Source organism: Seriola aureovittata, chromosome 3 (assembly GCF_021018895.1).
Source record: "Seriola aureovittata isolate HTS-2021-v1 ecotype China chromosome 3, ASM2101889v1, whole genome shotgun sequence".
Classification (NCBI taxonomy): Eukaryota; Metazoa; Chordata; class Actinopteri; order Carangiformes; family Carangidae; genus Seriola; species Seriola aureovittata.
Window position 1 is genome coordinate 29,889,725 of NC_079366.1, and position 17,455 is coordinate 29,907,179.

The following is a 17,455-nucleotide window of genomic DNA, read 5'->3' on the forward strand; positions in this document are numbered from 1 at the left end:
CAAAAGTTTTTAAAAGTTTTTTATTGAAATTTGAGCAGCTGAAGACTGAGACGTTGAATTGAACTCAGCAGCTGGACAGACTTTGGAGCGGTTCTGTATCCAGACGAAAAGCTCTGTGATCAGCCTGTAACACAAATAGATTACAGTGTTTACACCAGGGTGGAAATTCCCAGGAAACAAAGCGGAGGACGTGAGCTCAGTGTCCTCATCAGTCCAACAGGCAGTTTCACAAATTCTCCTTCAGGACTCAGAGTTTTCCTCCGTTGTGTTTCTGACTTTTAGCCACTGAAAAACGTTTTTGGACAGAAACACAAACGCTAAATCAAACCAAAATGGAGGATCTGGATTCGGTTCAGTTGTGTCTTCTACTAATCTGATGTAAAGCTTCTGAATTTATTTAAGAGACAAAGTCAGACTGAAACAAGCTGTTGGTCCTCCACCCCCCGAGAGCAGAGTAGAGGTCTCCACGGATCCACTTCCTGGTATGCGAGACCCGACCCTGGACCCCAGTGGGGCTGCAGCCAAATATATTAAGTCCAATCACGTCGGCTCAGGTCTCGTCGCGCAGTGTTGCTGCATTTTGGATGAAAATAAGTTCATGCCAAGTGGATTCAGGTGGTTTTCTGCAGATCAGCTTCAGTTTGTGTCGAACATTTCTAAACCAGCCTGAAATCCCCTCGTCCCAGTAGCGGCCTGAGACGGACCAGAGCTGACTCAGAGAACGCTTCACATCTGGTTTGTTTGTGGAGAGAAAACTGCCGACGTCACCTGCTCTTAACGAGAAGCAGAGACCAGTTCACACTCCTCAGGGTTCCTGCACATCTGGAAAAGGTTAAGAGGAAGAATTCTGGTGATTCCCACGTCTTTAAAAAATCCTGTTTGCAGTTGCTCAAGAGTTTGGAAAGTTGTTGTTTCCTGACGCTCGGCCGTCTCGTTTTTTCCGTGTGTCGTCGTCGTCGTTCAGGCGCGAACGTGAAGAGAAAACGGCTGTGAAACATACGGAGCGGCGAGGAGGAGGCGGTGCAGGAACCCTGACGGAAGGAGAAACACTCGCACACAGATACACAGATATACAAAGACTGTTTTTAGAGGATAAATCAGAGTAAAGAAAACTTCATTTATCACAGACACTAACAGAAACGAGGCTTCCAGCTCCAGACGCGGACTTCTGTCCCTGTTTATCCTGTCAGTATTATAAGAGAAATTCATTTATACACATGCGTTTGTTTGTTGGTTTGTTTTTTTTTAAATCTGAACTGAGGGTATCAATAAATCACTAATCATGTCACAGATCACGAGAAAACTGAGCCGTGAGACACTCATGTATGAAGACTGTGAGGACTGCCAGAAAAAAGTCGAGTCGCCCCAAACTTCTTGATGTAAATATGCAATGCCTTTTTGTTTTTGTTTTTGTTTTTGTTTTTGTTTTTGTTTTTGTTTTTGTTTTTGTTTTTGTTTTTGTTTTTAGTGGCATCTTGACAGACGAGACATAAAAGTTTTTGTTTCCTTGTTTCTCTGTGTGACTGTACTTCAAGCTTTCTGATGAGAATATAGTGACTGAAAAAATACAACAACAACAAAACGACTCAAAAAACTGCATTTAAGAAAATATTTAAAAAGAAGGAAAAAAAAAACGACAGTGTCAAAGACTTTTCTTTTTTCTTTTTTTTTTTCTTTTTTTTTGTCTCGGGTTGATGACAGCGACTCAGCTCGTTCTCGTCCACGGAGGATGTTTCCATGGAGACAAGCTCACCCCACCCGCCCTCCACCTTCCTGTTTTGTCGCCCTGGTCCCTGACAGTGATGAACGATGGACACGACTGTGACTGTGGTTTCTGTTTCCTTCACCCAGAACACGAACCCGCGGGACCACGGACCACGACTTCTCTCTTTTCTTTTTCTTTCTTTTTTTTTTTTTTTTTGCAGTGCTGGTTTCATCAGGTTGTTCCAATCCCATCATCCCTTGCTCCTCCTCCTCCCGCCCCCTTTTTTTTTGTACCATAGTATTTGTTTTATTTATGTTTGTCATTCTAGACAGTTACCGTGTACGTCGTTAAAAAAAGGCACCTCTCGAAAGTCGCTGAAGGAGGATGATGACGATGACGATGCTGATGATGCTGATGATGATGATGATGTTGTTGATGATGATGATGATGATGATGATGATGATGATGGATGCATTAACTGAAGTCTCTTTTTATTCTTTTCTTTTTTTCTTTTTCTTTTTTTTTCTTTTCTTTTTGGATCGTTTGCTTGTTTGTTTTCTTACCAAAACATTAGGGCAAGAACCCAGTAGTGGACTTGCGTTGCCGTGGTAGTATTTATTTTGAATTAAATTAAAAAGAAATACATTTCAGGGTTTCTGCTGTCGTGACTCTTTATTCCAGCTGCCGGGAGGAAAAAACTCATCGCCCCGCCTCTCGATATCTTTCCGTAACACCTCGAGGGAATTTATTCAAATTTGGTGATCGAAGGTCAAAGGTCACTGTGACTTTTTGGGCCATAACTCAAGAATTCGTTATGACCCAGTGTGAGCTGTGAAGGTACAAATGGGCCGTGCGTCATCTGCAAAACAGCATAATTTTACTCTTTTAAATGTTTTAAAATGAAATGAATGAATGAACTTTTGTTTTTCTTGTATTAAGGCGCGTCACTGAGAAACAGCTTCATCTGCTTCAGTCCTGAATATTTGATCGTTATCATTAAAGTAAAGAAACACGGATGTGGGCCGCCAACATTTCTGACAGTTTCAAGCCACGAGTTGGAAAAAGTTGGGAGCCTAAGGGGTCAAAGGTCAACTTCACTGTAGCATCATGTTTGTCGAAGCTTAAGCCAAAGTTCTCTCAGCTCCGCCAGCTCGTTCTCATCCAATCACAGCCTGACGCGCCGGCCCTTCAGCCAATCACACGTCACCTGTCAAACTCTCTCTCTCTCTGTTGTCACTCAGCATGTGGAACGCCCGGCCTCCGATCAGAAGCTCCACCACCAGCACTGCGTCTTTGTTGGTAAGTTTCCTTTGTGTTGGAAGCACCTTGTTCCCGTGAACCATTTCCCATGATGCTCTACTTCCTGCCGGGGTCCAGGCACCAAAGTCTGTTCCTGCTGTTCACAACAAATTCTATTTTCCTCCAGATTTCTGTCTCTTTCATTCCTCTCTCTTCTTCTGGTCATTATTCAACACCGGCTTGTTTTTAATCACATTTCAGTGTTTGTGGAATAAAATCCCAGCGTCTCACTTTTCATGCTCTCACCACTGAGGGTGAATGACTGGACGTAACTGCTGCAGAGTTCTTCTCTAATGCATCACAAAAACTAAAGTACGTTGCCAATGGAAACACTGGAGGTGTTCTTTTATTTCTTTTCTTTTACCGGGTGACGACTGGAAACTAGTGGCTGTATTTAAAAACCAGGCAATCGTAGGTTTCAGTACGACAACAAACGCCTTGCTTTCCTGCAGTGGCCACAGGCTCACGTTGTTGTTACATTAAAATATTATATTAGAAGTTATGGTTTGTAGTTTAAAAACTACATGTGAAAATATAGAAAGGCTCCATTTTAAATAGAAACCTTGGAGCTGAGTCCCAGACCTGTTTGTACCTGTTACGTCACTCGATGGCGACGTCCTGCAGCTTGTTGGTTAAAGTCAAAAATAAAACATTTTCTACACGGAAATAAAAACAATTTACATCAGACTTAAAAAATGGATCAGCAGAATTTATTTGTTTCCTTCCCTCTCAGAGCTTCTGTACAACACAGATTTACACAGCTGCGAGACCTTCTGTTGACTCAGTCAGAAAAACACAAAACAAAGAGTCATTGGAAATAAAGATCCTGTCGTCCTCAGGCAGAACCAGAACCAGAACCAGAACCAAAACATAACCAGGCTTCAAAGCAGCAGCAGCAGCAGCAGCAGCAGCAGCGTGGCTTCCCTCCTCACGTCCAGACAGTATTTACACCGTCGGGCTCAGGCGCTGTGAACGTGGCGGATGGTTCAGACAGAACCTGATCCGGCCTCGCTCAGGTTGAAGCTGCGTTCACTCCGGTATGGCGGGAGGCCAGTCCACGTCCACAGACTGCGAGAGGACACAGAGACATCAGGGAGTTTATTATAAGAACGAAGGTTATTGCAACACATGAAGAGACACTTCGCTTCGGTTCATGTCGGACTGAATGAGTGTGGGACTCACCTCCACGTCCAGCTCCAGGATGTCCGTGTCCGTCTTCAGCAGCTCACACAGGTTGGGTTTGGTGCGTCCAAAGTCTCCGTGGACAAACTCTTTGATGTAACTGAGGCCGAGGTTCAGGAGCATTTGTATGTAATATGTAATGTACTAATGACTGTCAGAAATATATGGTGAAGAAAAAGGAATAAATAAATCAATAATAATGAAAACATATTGAAACACTTTTGTCCCTTCCTCAAGTAAAAATAAAAGCTACGAAATATTCAAAAATAAAATATAAACAAATAAAAAATAATAAACATAAATATTCAAAAATAAAATATAAACAAATAAAAAATAAGTTAATATGAATGTTAAAAATATAAATAATAAAAAAATTAAAAATTATAATAATAAACTAACTTGTCAAAACAACACTTTTGCCCCTCTCTTTCCTTAAGTAAAAATAAAAGCTACGAAATATTGAAAAATAAAATATAAATAAATAATAATAAAAATAAGTAAATATAAATAATAATAAATAAATTAAAAATAAATAAAAACAAGTAAATATAATTGATAAAAAATAAATAAATAAATAAATAAGTAAATAAAAAAAGGAAACACTTCATTGTCAAGCTGTGATGAGGATACGTCCCGGCCTGCGTCTTCAGTCCCAGGTAGAAGTGATGTGGGTCCAGGAAGCGGGTGTTCATGCTGTGGATGACTCGCTGTCGGACGGCGAGCGCCCGGCGGTGCAGAACCCTCAGAGGAGTCTTCTGATCCAGAGTCAGCTCCTGACGTGACAAACAAACAACGGGACCGTTCACTGTCATTGTTACTGTCATGTCCGTTCTTCTCTGGAGATACTGGGATTCAGAATATCACAGAGCAACTCATTAACAAATATCAGCGACTGTGTGTGTGTGTGTGTGTGTGTGTGTGTGTGTTGCAGTGACCTTGATGTCGTCGATGAAGGTGATTTCCTCTCTCTCAATCGGTTTCTGGGTCCAGATGAGCGCCGTGTACGACTTCGTCTTCTCCTCCTCGCCCTCCTTCATCCGACTCATGGCCTCTCTGCAGTTTCACACACAAACACACACACACAAGTTTTTATGCAACAGTTCACATCGTCTGACCTTTGACCTTTGACCACCAAAATCAAATCCGTTCATCTTTGAGTGAATGTATGAACCAAATTTTAAGAAATAAAAAAAAAAAACATAATTATGCCGTGAGCATTGAAAAAAAGCTACGATTACAGATAAACTCAGATCATTGCCACTTTATTATCTATTGATTATCAGAGCTGTGATAAAGAGCAGGTTTCTGTTCTTACCTGGAGACGACCTGCAGATCTCTCACTCTGATTTTATCTGAAGATTTGTTAATGGTCTAAAAACAAACAACACAAAGTTGAATTAAGTAACAGAACAGGTGAAAACATCAGAACCGTCCGACACTTTGGTGCAGAGTGACGTATCTCTGCAGCAGAGGATCTTCATGATTCCCGGAGGACGCACCAGAAGATTCTGTTGACTGACTGTATTTAAGACTTAGTGAAGTCTATTTGTATAAAATCTGATGAGCTGAGGGAAAAGGCTTCATCGTCTCACACGTCACATGTGTTCTTAACATTTCATGCTAAATGTCTGTTACATGATGAAATGATCTGTGTGTCGACGTCTCTTTGTTTTTTGCGGTTGAGATATTTGAAGTGTGTGAAGTGAGAGAAGGGAACAGGCAGCACCTCCTGCAGCTGCTTCATCTCCGCTCTGTTCAGTCTGGATTTGTGAGGATTCAGCAGCTCCATCGCAAACGGACGACCTGAGACCGAGACAGAAAATCAGTCTTCACACTTCAGGCGACAAAATCTCTCTGCAAGTGAAGCTTTAAAAAGAAGAAGAAGAAGAAAAAACAACAACATGTGTCTCACCATTTCCAAGAGTCCGGACGTCGACGTCCTCTCTGCCAGACGAGGAGAAATTAAAACCTGGAACAAAGAAAAGACACATTCAGGATGATCCCATGATCCGAGCTGCGCCGCTGATCTAACGATGATGAAAACAAGATAACTGAGATAAAACAATTATTCATTTGTGCCGCATTCTGTTTCGCAACAGAAACCATCCCCACATCCACTTCCTGGTTACGTTTTGGCGTACGTTATCGTGTTAAATAATCGTGATTTTCTACTGTTCTTCAGCCGCCTGTGGCGAGTCGCACTGTGTGTGCGACCCTTCACCTCTGACCCCGTGTGACGGGTTTGACCGGCCGTCTTAGCGCTGACTCACCGTCGGCTCTGAAGGCGGACAGGATGGGCGCCGCGATCAGCTCCTCCACCGAAGACTCCATCCTCCTCTCTCCATCGATCACCCAGGGCGTCTGAGGCAGACTGCGGCAGAACTTGTTGTATCTCCCTGAACGTCAGGACGAGAAACCTGACCTTCAGAAAAACTTTGGATTCTGACTGAAACGACAAAGTGTTGGAAGGTTTTCTTGGCGTCCTACATTACCTGCTACAAAGACGGACACGTGGACACACTGGACGTCCTGAAGGCTGCAACAGCTGGACGGCTGCGCTGGAGGACAGGGGTAGTGTCTGAAGACACAAACAACAACAACAACAACAACAACAACAATCACTTCAGACGACACCTTTCAGAAAAAAGACCTGAGATATAAAGATGAATCTTACTTCAGAAATCTGGCGTCAGATATCTTCTCCAGAGCTTTGACCACCGCCATCCTGGTGAACACCGACTGCACAAACACACAACATCTTCAGAGGATTTCCTGTCTGTCTGATCACCTGATATGAACCCCCCCCCCCCCGACCTCCACTCCCTCAGTTTCAGTTGATTTGGGTCTTTATGTCTTTCGTTCAGTAAATTAAACATTAGCCGAGTGCAGATTAAAATATGAAGAAATTATTACTAGATTTGTAGGGTAATGCGTACTGTAATTTTGTTTTTGTTAAAATGGATTTATTAAAATTGGTAACAAAGGATCGTTAAGAAAATTTTGGAACGACACGCTGCCCTACGTCTGATTATTTTATTGTGAAAATTATCACAAAACATCTAAACTCCTCACCTGTTTGTTCTTGGTGGGTTTGAAACAGTCGGGACACGCTGACGCACTGTGGGAAAGACAGAAGACAGGAAGTGGAGCATCGTTTAAACAGAGCAAAGCAGGAAACACACCGTCCAGCTTCTTCTCACAGAGTTCGGTACTCACAGGAAGTGACAGTCCGAGTCAGTTGCTTCGTGAATGAACTCCACGCCGACCTCGAACGCGCTCTGAAAACAGACAAAAAACACGTGTCGTGCGTGTGATCATATGAAATGTGCTCCTTAAACAAACAAGAGTTTTTCTCCTCATCGTGGAGATCACCTACCCTGGTAACCACGGCAACGCCCCTCCCCAGCTCCTTTGCGACCAGGCCCTGCATGATCCACTTGAAGGCCTCCTTCACCTGGATGACGTCGTCCTTATCGAGCACCAGACCTTTTTCTCTGAATGTTCAAGTGTTCAAGTTAAACCAAACTGACTGACCGACTGTACCTGACCGACTGTGCGTGACCGACTGTACGTGGCCGACTGTACGTGACCGACTGTACGTGACCGACTGTGTGTGACCGACTGTACGTGACCGTCTGTACGTGGCCGACTGTACGTGGCCGACTGTACGTGACCGACTGTACGTGACCGACTGTGTGTGACCGACTGTACGTGACCGTCTGTACGTGGCCGACTGTACGTGGCCGACTGTACGTGGCCGACTGTGTGTGACCGACTGTACGTGACCGACTGTACGTGACCGACTGTACGTGACCGACTGTACGTGACCGACTGTACGTGACCGACTGTACGTGACCGACTGTACGTGGCCGACTGTACGTGGCCGACTGTACGTGGCCGACTGTACGTGACCGACTGTACGTGACCGACTGTACGTGACCGACTGTACGTGACCGACTGTGTATGACCGACTGTACGTGACCGACTGTGTATGACCGACTGTGTATGACCGACTGTACGTGACCGACTGTACGTGACCGACTGTACGTGACCGACTGTGTATGACCGACTGTACGTGACCGACTGTACGTGACCGTCTGTACGTGGCCGACTGTACGTGACCGACTGTACGTCACCGACTGTACGTCACCGACTGTGTGTGACCGACTGTACGTGACCGACTGTGTGTGACTGACTGTGTGTGACCGACTGTGTGGCTGACTGTATGTGACCGACTGTACGTGACCGACTGTACCTGACCGACTCTACGTGACCGACTGTACCTGACCGACTGTACCTGACCGACTGTACCTGACCGACTGTACCTGACCGACTGTATGTGACCGACTGTACGTGACCGACTGTATGTGACCGACTGTATGTGACTGACTGTATGTGACCGACTGTATGTGACCGACTGTATGTGACTGACTGTACGTGACCGACTGTACGTGACCGACTGTGTGTGACCGACTGTACGTGACCGTCTGTACGTGGCCGACTGTACGTGGCCGACTGTACGTGGCCGACTGTACCTGACCGACTGTACCTGACCGACTGTACCTGACCGACTGTGTGTGACCGACTGTACGTGACCGACTGTGTGTGACCGACTGTACGTGACCGACTGTACGTGACCGACTGTGTGTGACCGACTGTACGTCACCGACTGTGTGTGACTGACTGTGTGTGACCGACTGTACCTGATCGACTGTACGTGACCGACTGTACGTGACCGACTGTACCTGACCGACTCTACGTGACCGACTCTACGTGACCGACTGTACGTGACCGACTGTACGTGACCGACTGTACGTGACCGACTGTATGTGACCGACTGTATGTGACTGACTGTATGTGACCGACTGTATGTGACTGACTGTATGTGCCTGACTGACTGCACCTGAAATTGTGGGAGTCAGGACAAATTAATTTACCTGACTTCCTTCTTCACGTGGAGCCAACAGGAGTGCTGCAGGGTCAAAGTTCAAATAAAACAAACATCAGACACATGACGTTTTACTGATGTGACACAAAACAAAACAAAGCTTTTCTTTAATTGAATTACTAATTAAAAATGTATCAAATTGAATGTAATTATTAATTGAATTAAAGAAACACAGAGAGACACCACCAGTTTCTTTTAATTGTCTCTACTTGAAGCTGCATTAAACAACAGCACAGATCTTATCTCGTCTTACAGACTTTTCTAATCTTTACTAATTTAAACCAGTGACTGATTTCAAAATAAGAGCATGTGACAGAGAAAGACAGAAATACATTAATTTACATTTTCTTTTTCCAACTGTTTGGATATTTGATTAAAAAATGTGTATCTGGTGCTCATACCAGAAACCTTTCAGTCAATTAATGAATCAATGTTGAATGTAAATCAATTGTTTGAGTCGTATTTCAAGCTAAAGATGTGTTTTACATTTGCTGCTTCCAGCTTTTCAGTGTGACGAGTTGTAAAGTGAATATCTTTGGGTTTTGAACTGTTGGTCAAACTACATCAACAGTTCGAAGCTCTGGGAAATCGTGACATTTTACAGATCAAATGATTAATCAGTTCATTGGAAAGATGATCAACAGATGAGTCTGGTAATTACAACACACACACACACACACACACACACACACACTGACCTCCCGGACACACAGCTGAGCCGGCAGAGACACAGACAGCACCAGGGTGTCAAACTCGTACTTTTCTTCCTTCACTGTCTCGGCTATCTGTGAAGATACAGAACAACGAGTTCACCTCAGCAACAGAACAACCTGACGCTGCGGCTGTTGTTATTGACAGTGTTGTTTATGAATGCAGACACACACACACACACACACACACACCTTTACAGCCTGAGGCGCGCCACAGAATTGATGCAGGATTCCCAAACACAGCACACACACGCTCGACTCTTCCTCCTTCAGTGTGACCGCAGCAGCGTCTTCCTCGGACTGAGCGTCTGTCCCACTCGACTCCAGTTTAACTCGTTTGGTCGGTGGCTCTTCAGGCGCTTCTGATACAGCTGCATCATGGGACTTGTTGTTTTCATCTGTGGCCTCTGATGCTGCTGAATCTTGGGATTTGCTGTTTTCTGTGTCGCAGATGAAAGCTTGAAGTTCCTTCAGTGTGTCCTGTGTGAAACAACGACACAATGCATGACGGGTCAGTGAGTAACTGGTATTAAGAGGGAACACTGGGCATTTGAATATATAAATGAATGGACACAGAAGGTGGCAGGTTAGGAGTCCTGCCTGTTGTGGTTGTCTGTAGGCGGCCTGAACCCGAACGCAGCAGAATCTGAGGATGCAGCGAGCGCAGCAGCCGGCTGAGAGCAGCTTCTGGACGATGGGTTTGTCCTTCTCCTTCAGAGGCAGCATGACTGATGACAGACTGATGACAGACTGATGACAGACACATTCATTAGGAAACACAGGCTGAGGTAATTACTTCATTAGGCACAGGACCTGAAACAATTAAACCTTATTGAAATTATTTTAGACATAAGTAATTAATTAGGTAAACAAAACAACATTAGCCGGTTCTATCTTTTCATATGTGAGTATTTCTGTCATGGTCTGAGTTCTCAGACGTCTGGTCGGACATGACGAGTCTTAAAACTCTGAGGCTCTGAGAACTTGAGGAGCTTCATGTGACGGGCGTCTATCATTGTTTCTGGCTTTTTGCAGGTGAAACAATCAATAAATAATCAATTGATTACACAACAGATTAAATGAATCCAAATCAAAGGCGGTGGTGATATTTGTCATCTGTATTTGGAAAGTATATCACCAATAAGAAGCATGACGTTGCAAAACATAAACACCAATGATCAGTGTCTCCATTACAAAGTTTTTACTGTTGATAAATAAACTTGTTTGCGCTCTCTGCTGGACAAACTTTAATATACCAACCAAATTTAAGGATCAGTTCAAAAAATGTTTGTGCATAATCGTCACAGCATTTTTCACTATTTTGTAAATTTTTACAAATCAAAATAATCATTTGTTGCAGGCTTTTACAGAACATTTAGAATTCCAGCTGCAGCAGTGAAATACTGATTACACATTAATGTAAAAGTAATAATAATATAATGATATAATATATACTAATATAACACTTATAGTTGACATGTTCTGCAGTGAGCTGATTATACTTACAAACTTGTACTCAATTAACATTTGATTGCACGACATTTAAGTGTAATGGAGTATTTTTTTAAATGTAGTATTAGTCATTTTATGTACTAGTAGTACTAGTACTTAATGTTAAAATGTAAATAAAGGATATGCCCATATACAGCCTATAGGATACACTGAATACTTCTTCCACCACTGCTAAAGCATGAGACTTAGCATGAGCTAAGCTAACTTAGCTAACAGTGAGCTTTTAAGAGCCATGATGAGTAGATGTGAAGACAGTGAGCTGCTGCTAAACACCTGAAATAAACCTACCGTGTAGCGAAATGGTTCATCCACAGAAGTAAACCGTAAAGAAAGCAGACAGAGTTCAGGTGTCTGTTAGCATGTTCATCCAAAAAGCTTCTTCCTTACTGTCTCAGCCCCGACAGACAGAGCTAATCAATCCATATCAGCTCGTCTCACCGTAATGTTTAAAATGTAGGTATTAACAAACACTATAATAACTGTAATCGCGTATGTTTGGATAAATAGTCACATTTATGTAAAGTTCAATCAAAATTGAACTGTTTTTGAATAATAAAATACATATAAATCAGTTCGATCACATCGGTAATCGACGCCTACTGTCTTGAAACGTCACCTCCAATCGCCGGGCAGCAGACAGCCGGGTCCTTCTCTCCGCAGCAACCCCGTGGCTCTGGAAGGTTCTAACCGGGACCGGGTGGAAGCAACAGAATCTGAGACCATCCGAAGCCGAACCGCTGCGTACCAGCGCCGGGGCTGATCCGTCCCCTTCTGAAGACTCCTCTTAACATTTCCCGTCGATTATAAAGTTGCGATGCCCGAAGCGATGGCGGCACCGAAAGCCTTAACCGGAGGCAAAAACAAAGGAGGGGCGTATGTGGACCGCGACAAGCCGGCCCAGATTCGGTTCAGTAACATCTCTGCTGCTAAAGGTAGGCTAAAATGCTAACAAGCTATTTTAATATTTTACCATCCGGCTCCCTAAAGTCACATCTTTCAGTCCGTGTTCATCACTCTGGGCCGGGCACCGCCTGCCCGGTCCGAAACCTCATTCAGTAAAGTCTGAATTCAGCAGCTCACTCAGTATTAATAGCACATAACACAGTGACTGCACAGATAAATGTGGATCAATAATTCATAAGGATCCCTTTTTTTTTTTTTTAATCAAATTCAGCATATATCAATCCACTTACTTTACAAAAACTTGCCTCAGAATTGGGTTTTCCTCCGTTAACGCCTGCAGCAGAGAAACTGGCAGTGAAGAGCAGCATGAGATTATAATCTCTATAATTCTGACTGGAGTTCGGTTTGGTTCGGTTCGGTTTCCTCTGCCGGCAAGATGCTCATGACTCGACACAATCTCAGCATCAGCTCGTTCACTGGCTCGAACCTGCTGCACACTATATAAGGCCAGAGGCTGAGATGTGTTGAATAGAAGGATCTGAAGTAAAAGCAGGAAGTAGCAGAAGTAACATCACTTTAGTGTTAATGCCTAATGAAGAAATTAGATTTTAACAGCTTGATTTTCCTTTGTTTTGTCATCCTGTAACATGCACACGCAACTTCTGCTTTGTGTACTAAGAACAAGATCAAACTTGATATTAAGATTTTGGTTACTCGTGCTTTTAAATCTAAGTCACGTTGGTGTGATCCTCGTTATTGATCCGACACTTCTCCTGCTTGTCTGACAGCTGTTGCAGATGCCATCAGAACAAGCTTGGGACCCAAAGGCATGGACAAGATGGTCAGTAAACACATTTTGTCTTCAGGATGAATTTACTCGGCTCCTCCGTCCTACACGTGTTTTCTAAGCAGGAGCTTGTTTTGTTTCAGATCCAGGACGAGAAAGGTGACGTGACCATTACCAACGACGGGGCCACCATCCTGAAGCAGATGCAGGTGCTCCACCCTGCCGCCAAAATGGTACGTGACCAGGCCGTCTGATGGTTGATTCTTTTGGTAGATTTTAACATGAACTGATGTTTGAAATGTGTGTGTGTGTGTGTGTGTGTGTGTGTGTGTGTGTGTTTCAGCTGGTGGAACTGTCCAAAGCCCAGGACATCGAGGCAGGCGACGGCACCACCTCTGTGGTGGTGATCGCCGGAGCGCTGCTGGACTCCTGCTCCAAACTGCTGCAGAGAGGTAAGACCTGCAGAGGACACAAGATGGACGCTAAATAAAAAATGAGCCGGCGCCGTTATTGTAAATTTAAACGAGAGGAATTAAAAGGTGGAAACGGGTGGAAATGTTGGAGTAGTGAACATTCAGTGCAGCTTTGAGAATCACCAGCTGGACACACATTATGTACAACATTGTTTTCAGTCATGTTTGTCAGAGAATGCTTTAATGTCTGCGCCCTGTGTCGTCGGTCAGGCATCCACCCCACCATCATCTCCGAGTCGTTCCAGAAGGCCGTGGAGAAGGGCGTGGAGGTGCTGACGGCCATGAGCCGGCCGGTGCAGCTGAGCGACCGCGAGACGCTGCTGAACAGCGCCACCACGTCGCTGTGCTCCAAGGTGGTGTCGCAGTACTCCAGCCTGCTGGCGCCCATGAGCGTGGACGCCGTCATGAGAGTCATCGACCCGGCCACCGCCACCAGCGTCGACCTGCAGGACATCAAAATCATCAAGAAGCTCGGGTGAGTGCGACCATCCACCTGCTGTTGTCACCTATTGATGCGTCGGTCTCCGTTCTCACATTTATAATCAGTTTGAAATATTTCTGTTTGATTGATTTTGAGGCGTTTGAGGATTTTAAAGTGTCCGTGTGTTTTCAGTGGGACCATCGATGACTGCGAGCTGGTGGACGGCCTGGTGCTGACCCAGAGGGTGGCCAACACCGGCGTGACCCGTGTTGAGAAGGCCAAGATCGGCCTCATCCAGTTCTGCCTGTCCCCTCCCAAAACCGACGTGAGTCACCTGAGGACAGATTCACCTGCTGCATCGGTTTAACACCGAGCTGAAACACGATGTTTGACGACAGATGAAGAGAAATGTGACGTGTTTTGATCCACGTCTCTACTCTTCATTACAACAACTTGAGACCAAAACAAAGTGTGAATGTGGATGTATTGTTTAACATGTGAAGGGGGCGTGGTCGACCTGAATCTGTGTGTTCAGTCAGTCCTAAACAGTTTTATATCTCACACTGATTTTAAATTTATTTAGAAAATCGACCTTTTTACAACCTCATATTGACCGGGAGCAGTTCCTGTCAGGGCCCCTTCTCTCCTGACCTGTGTGTGTGTGTGTGTGTGTGTGTGTGTGTGTGTGTGTTTTCTTTTGGGATGCAGATGGACAACCAGATCGTGGTCTCAGACTACGCCCAGATGGACCGCGTCCTTCGGGAGGAACGCGCTTACATCCTGAACCTGGTGAAACAGATTAAGAAGGCCGGCTGCAACGTGCTGCTCATCCAGAAGTCCATCCTCAGGTACCGAGACACGGCTGACACGAGAACAGATGTTGCTTTACATGTTGAACCTGTTTGATACTAACGACGAACCGTCCCCTGACAGAGACGCTCTGAGCGACCTCGCCCTGCACTTCCTCAACAAAATGAAGATCATGGTGGTGAAAGAAATCGAGAGAGAGGACATCGAGTTCATCTGCAAGGTGAGCGTCACTGATCGGTTTCTTTCTCCTCAGGCTGGTACTGAGCCCAGTTCTGACTGTGCAGCTGGAAACATCAGTCACTGATAAAATCACAGTTGTTTCCACATTAACCTGAATATGCCAATAAAACATCAGTGAGGAGAGAGAACTGTGTAGGATTTTACATTTTACAGAAGGTCTTTGTTTCATCGTTTGTTCTGGTTGAAAGTTTCTTGTGGTCGGAGGCAAAAACAAGTTCTTGACGAGACTTGTTGTCGGCATCATCTCATTGCTGTGAACGTCTTTGTCAGCTGCAGCGGAGGCCTGATACACAAACATACATTAAACACATGTTTATTGTCCTGTAGGAATAAAGCTGTGACGGTAAAGTAAAATAAAGTGTCTGCTCCTCTTCAGACGATCGGCACCAAGCCCATCGCCCACATCGACCACTTCACTCCAGAGATGCTCGGCACAGCAGAGCTGGCAGAGGAGGTCAGCCTGGACGGCTCCGGCAAGCTGGTCAAGGTACGCTGCGTCTTCTCGTTTATTACAGCCGGAGACCAATGAGCAGAAAGAACCAGACAGAGTCACATTGGCCTTACGCCTCCGCTAAGACCGCTGTCGTTGCTCCCTGCAGATCACAGGCTGCACCAGCCCCGGGAAGACGGTGAGCATCGTGGTCCGCGGCTCCAACAAGCTGGTGATCGAGGAGGCCGAGCGCTCCATCCACGACGCGCTGTGTGTCATCCGCTGCCTGGTCAAGAAGAGGTCGGTTTGTTTCTGCTGCAGAGTTTATTTCACAGATGATGAATCAGATGATGCTGATGACTCTGAGTCTTAGAGAGGAAACATCCGAACACACAGATTCCCTCTGACAAAGGCGCTCTTACGTTGGTTCATCATGTCGGAGCGTAACGAACAGAGGAACAGGAAAGTGAAGAGCTCACCGTTTGTTCACTCCTGGTTGCCTCAGCAACTTGGCTGCGGAGCGTTCACACATATTCCACATCCCAGAAATACTGAGAAACAACTCGTGATTCATCGGTACATGAGATGTAGAAAAGGCACCTTGTCAAACATCTACTGAAAGGATAATTCAGATTTATTCTTTAGCTTTGCTCATCAGTTTTCTGTCCGACACGGCAGCGAACATGAAGACTATTTGCAGTTGCAGCAAAATTGTTAAGTTCCCAAAGTTAGTTTGAATTATAATGGATAAAAATAACTGGAATCACTTTTAACTGGTGTTTGGGTTCTGTTTGACTGGAAATGCATGTTTTTTTGGGGGGGATTAATGGATCGTTTTACCTCTTCAGGGCTTCAGACATTATTGAAATAATCTGGTCATAATCCAGTGACTGAGTCAAAGCTACATGTTACTTCATTGTAAAGGATCACACATGAATGTTTGATGTAAGGACAGAAGACACAGGAAACTACTGCAGGGGATTTTCTGTTTGACATGTTTCTTGCTTTCAGAATCGCATCGTGACATATTTGGAGTCATTAACTTCTTCTTCTTCCTCTTCCTCCGCCCCTCAGGGCCTTGATAGCCGGCGGTGGCGCTCCAGAGATCGAGCTGGCTGTGCGTCTGGCTGAGTACTCCCGTACCCTGGCCGGCATGGAGGCCTACTGCGTGCGGGCGTACGGCGACGCCCTGGAGGTGGTCCCCTCCACGCTGGCCGAGAACGCCGGCCTGAACCCCATCTCCACTGTGACGGAGCTCCGCAACAGGCACGCCCAGGGTGACAAGATGGCCGGCATCAACGTCCGCAAGGTCGGTCGGCTCTCCTCTGATACTGTGATTACTTACGTTCATGAAGGAACACATTCTTGCATTTCACAGAATTGAAAATGGAAATAACTGTTAGTTGGAGTGAGATTAAAAGATAAATCCCTGCTGAAAAAGTAAGTTACATGTAACTCTGCTCCTGCTCTTGTGCCATTGATGCGCCCGTATGTGTTTTCTTTTGACACTGGCCTCCGTGCACTTCTGACTGGTTTACCGTGTGCGTGTTTGTGACAGGGTGGGATCTCCAACATCCTCGACGAGCTGGTGGTGCAGCCTCTTCTGGTTTCCATCAGTGCACTGACCCTGGCCACAGAGACGGTCCGCAGCATCCTCAAGATTGATGACGTGGTAAGACTCCACCTCCCAAATCCCAGATTAACTTAAACAAGAATTCCTGTTTTTAGCAAAATGTGAAAGCACTGTCAATTATATTCAGTCATAACTGAATATCTGTTTTGTCTCGTTGCAGGTGAACACTCGATAAGAGACTTGAGTCTGTCCAGTGAGTTCTGTCACTAAGCCTGTTCGTGCTGTGAGGGATCAGAGGACTCTGTGTGTCGACACCAGTCTGTTCAGATTTCCACTGTAGTTGTTACGTTGCATAATTTAATAAAAAACAAGGCTTGTTTTTTTGTTGACACTCCAGCTGCTGCCTGTGTGATTCTTTTACTAAACAGTGAGGGGATGTACAGTTGAGTGGCGACATCCGGA

General features: G+C 45.0%; 2 protein-coding genes across 3 annotated transcripts; one reads left to right on the forward strand and one right to left on the reverse strand.

The window, feature by feature from the left end:
- Window positions 1–3,692: 3,692 nt before the first annotated feature.
- Window positions 3,693–11,777, reverse strand: pus10 (pseudouridine synthase 10). Of its 2 annotated transcripts, none has more exons than XM_056371200.1 (18): window positions 11,645–11,777; window positions 10,445–10,594; window positions 10,037–10,324; window positions 9,833–9,919; window positions 9,124–9,158; window positions 7,563–7,680; window positions 7,403–7,464; window positions 7,259–7,304; window positions 6,861–6,925; window positions 6,679–6,764; window positions 6,457–6,582; window positions 6,099–6,155; window positions 5,913–5,989; window positions 5,502–5,557; window positions 5,122–5,239; window positions 4,817–4,959; window positions 4,187–4,286; window positions 3,693–4,072 (listed from the first exon to the last, which is right to left on the reverse strand). In XM_056371200.1, exons 2-18 carry the CDS (start codon window positions 10,568–10,570, stop codon window positions 4,034–4,036), a joined length of 1,629 nt encoding a protein of 542 aa, XP_056227175.1. In that variant the 5' UTR covers window positions 10,571–10,594; window positions 11,645–11,777; the 3' UTR covers window positions 3,693–4,033. The 2 variants fall into 2 exon arrangements, with proteins under 2 accessions (XP_056227175.1, XP_056227174.1); XM_056371199.1 differs by having other exon boundaries at window positions 10,445–10,583; window positions 11,645–11,765.
- Window positions 11,778–11,993: 216 nt separating this feature from the next.
- cct4 (chaperonin containing TCP1, subunit 4 (delta)) lies at window positions 11,994–17,389 on the forward strand. Its single transcript, XM_056371201.1, has 13 exons — window positions 11,994–12,288; window positions 13,048–13,100; window positions 13,190–13,279; window positions 13,390–13,498; window positions 13,730–13,994; window positions 14,133–14,265; window positions 14,649–14,788; window positions 14,874–14,970; window positions 15,367–15,477; window positions 15,590–15,720; window positions 16,495–16,729; window positions 16,979–17,092; window positions 17,214–17,389. Exons 1-13 carry the CDS (start codon window positions 12,171–12,173, stop codon window positions 17,226–17,228), a joined length of 1,611 nt encoding a protein of 536 aa, XP_056227176.1. The 5' UTR covers window positions 11,994–12,170; the 3' UTR covers window positions 17,229–17,389.
- Window positions 17,390–17,455: the final 66 nt, after the last annotated feature.

Excerpts from the sequence above, each read along its gene's own strand:
- pus10 (XM_056371199.1), bottom strand. The coding sequence starts at position 11,664 with ATGAACCATTTCGCTACACG. Across the intron at positions 10,584-11,644 it reads ATGAACCATTTCGCTACACG|TCTGTCATCAGTCATGCTGC; the intron begins GTAGGTTTATTT and ends GTCTGTCATCAG. Across the intron at positions 9,159-9,832 it reads CTCAGCTGTGTGTCCGGGAG|CACTCCTGTTGGCTCCACGT; the intron begins GTCAGTGTGTGT and ends TTGACCCTGCAG.
- cct4 (XM_056371201.1), top strand. The coding sequence starts at position 12,171 with ATGCCCGAAGCGATGGCGGCACCGAAAGCCTTAACCGGAGGCAAAAAC. Across the intron at positions 14,971-15,366 it reads ACATCGAGTTCATCTGCAAG|ACGATCGGCACCAAGCCCAT; the intron begins GTGAGCGTCACT and ends GCTCCTCTTCAG. Across the intron at positions 15,478-15,589 it reads GCTCCGGCAAGCTGGTCAAG|ATCACAGGCTGCACCAGCCC; the intron begins GTACGCTGCGTC and ends TGCTCCCTGCAG.